General features: G+C 50.2%; 1 protein-coding gene across 1 annotated transcript; it reads right to left on the bottom strand.

The window, feature by feature from the left end:
* Positions 1-576: 576 nt before the first annotated feature.
* On the bottom strand, positions 577-1881 carry LOC123050416 (transcription factor ILI1-like). Its single transcript, XM_044473217.1, has 3 exons — positions 1581-1881; positions 1153-1432; positions 577-1019 (listed from the first exon to the last, which is right to left on the bottom strand). The coding sequence occupies exons 1-2, from the start codon at positions 1716-1718 to the stop codon at positions 1280-1282; spliced, it is 291 nt and encodes a 96-aa protein (XP_044329152.1). The 5' UTR covers positions 1719-1881; the 3' UTR covers positions 577-1019; positions 1153-1279.
* Positions 1882-2139: the final 258 nt, after the last annotated feature.

Here is a 2139-nt window from a genome sequence, read left to right as displayed (position 1 = left end):
AGACGCGTACATGGTAGTGGTTTGGATGCCCGCAAAGCTTCACCTTGGTTTACGCCCGATTTGCGTGATTTCAGACACCCAGACGCATCCGCGGATTGATGGAGTATAACGTCGGATGGCAAAATGTGTCCGGATAATTCGGTCTGAACATTTGCGGGCGTTTTGAGGGTCACGTTGGAGATACCCTTTTCCATATTTAACTTTTGGGGAATGTACGCGAGATGCTCTCAGAATGAGTTCACATTGTGCTTTTTGTTTCAGCATCTGACTCCGGGACCTTGCTTACAAAGTTGATTTTTTTCCCTAGTCTGTTCTTTCATCTTGCTCCACAGTCTGTCCTTTAAGTATTTGAAAGCCTTATTTTTCTAAGTACCTACATCGAAAGGCATACCTAGGTACTTTTCATTGCGAGTCTTGTTTCGACATCTAGCAAAATCTTAATTTCCTTTTAGGTAGTGGTTGTGCATCTTTTACTGAAGAGGATAGAAGATTTGCTAGAATTAATATATGTTGGTCAGAAGCCTAGAAATAAACATCCAACTGGTTGACGCCTCAGTCGCCCGAACACCATTAGCCTTTAAGAACAATAAACTGTCATATGCAAATAAAAGATGGTTAACAGGTGGTGCCGATGAGCCTACTTGCATCATACCAATCTAAGATGACTGAACTCTGGATTTAAGGACGCACAAAAGGCCCTCTGTTGCCAAAAAGAATAGGAAAAGGGAAATTGGATCTCCCTGTCGAATCCTCTGGATTGTTTGTATTCTTCAAGTTTCTTACCATTGAACAAAATTGAGTACGAGACCGAGTTGACAAGACTCATTACAATGTTCGCCCAACGCTCAGAAAATCCCAATTTGAGCATAATTGCCTGCAAAGTAGTCCCATTCAACCGTGCCATAAGCCTTCATCATGTGGAGCTTATGGGCACAATGACAACGCTTAACAGCTCTGTTTTGCTTCATAAAGTGCAAGCACCCAGAAGAGCCACAACAATATCATCCTTATCAAACGTCCTGGAACAAATGCAGACTGGTTAGCTGAATATTTGGGCGCACCACCTTAAGACGGTTTGCTATCACCTTTGATGCAATTTTATATAAAACATTGCATAGTCTTAGGGGGTGGACTTGGGGTCGGAATTTTTACCTTACGAATTCGGCTCACGACGCAGGTACTCGTCGTAACGCTCACGCCTCACGCGCATGCTCACATGGGCCGCCGGAGAGCTTGGTAGACATACGTGTGCGCCGCCCATGGGAGGGCGGTGGGAGGGTCACATGAGGAGGCTCCTGATGACGACGGCCTGCTCGGCGGTAACGGCGTCGGAGGCGAGCAGCGCGGCGAGCGTCTCGCTCAGGTCGTCCAACTCCCGGTGCAGGCTCCGGATGTAGCTGCACGTCTCCTCAAGCACCCTCGCCGCCGACCCCTGAAACAGCACGAAGGCTAACTCTCATCAGTGACTCCGGCCATGCACGGTTGCACACTGCACTAGCGCGTCGCGATCAGCTGACTATTCATGGAAAAGCAGCTACTAAAGCAGCCACTACCACTTTGGTTTGGTTGGTAGTACTTACTCTGTGAGCACCATTGCGAGCTTGGGACTCCGGGAGCACCGCCTGCAGCTTGGACAGCAGCTCGGAGATCTGCTCCTCCGAGATCGACGACGAGCTCCCGCCACGCCGCGTGCGTGACCTCCGGCTGCTCGACGACATGCTTGCTGGCTCGCTCGCTCACAGCTCGTGCTAGATAGCTTATGTACGTACCTATCGAGCTGTAGCGGAGAGTGCCCACACCCACACGCAGCTAGCAGTAGGAGATATAGCTTAGCTAAGGAGACTAGCAGTTGGGTGAGTGTAGCTGCTAGCTTATTGCTTGTTTTTGGTGCGGGTGAGTGGTAGCTGCAGCCGAGGCGAGAGCTATATATAGCGGGCTCTGCCGGTCCGAGAACCAGCTAGCAGAGCGAAGCGAACTAGCCTAACGAAGCGAGGTAGGAGGAGAGGGGGAGCTAGTTAGGAAGAAAGCGAGGGCTGTCAATGGGTGACAGGGAGAGACGACGTGGTGAGCCATGGAGAGCGGCAGCACCACTCTACTACCAGTGGTACTGAGTGGTAGTATTCAGTGACAGTTGCAGCG

The sequence above is a fragment of the Triticum aestivum genome, chromosome 2D (genome assembly GCF_018294505.1).
Source record: "Triticum aestivum cultivar Chinese Spring chromosome 2D, IWGSC CS RefSeq v2.1, whole genome shotgun sequence".
In the NCBI taxonomy this organism is placed as follows: Eukaryota; Viridiplantae; Streptophyta; class Magnoliopsida; order Poales; family Poaceae; genus Triticum; species Triticum aestivum.
The sequence above is the reverse complement of the archived record's forward strand: the minus strand, read 5'-3'. Positions and strand labels throughout refer to the sequence as shown.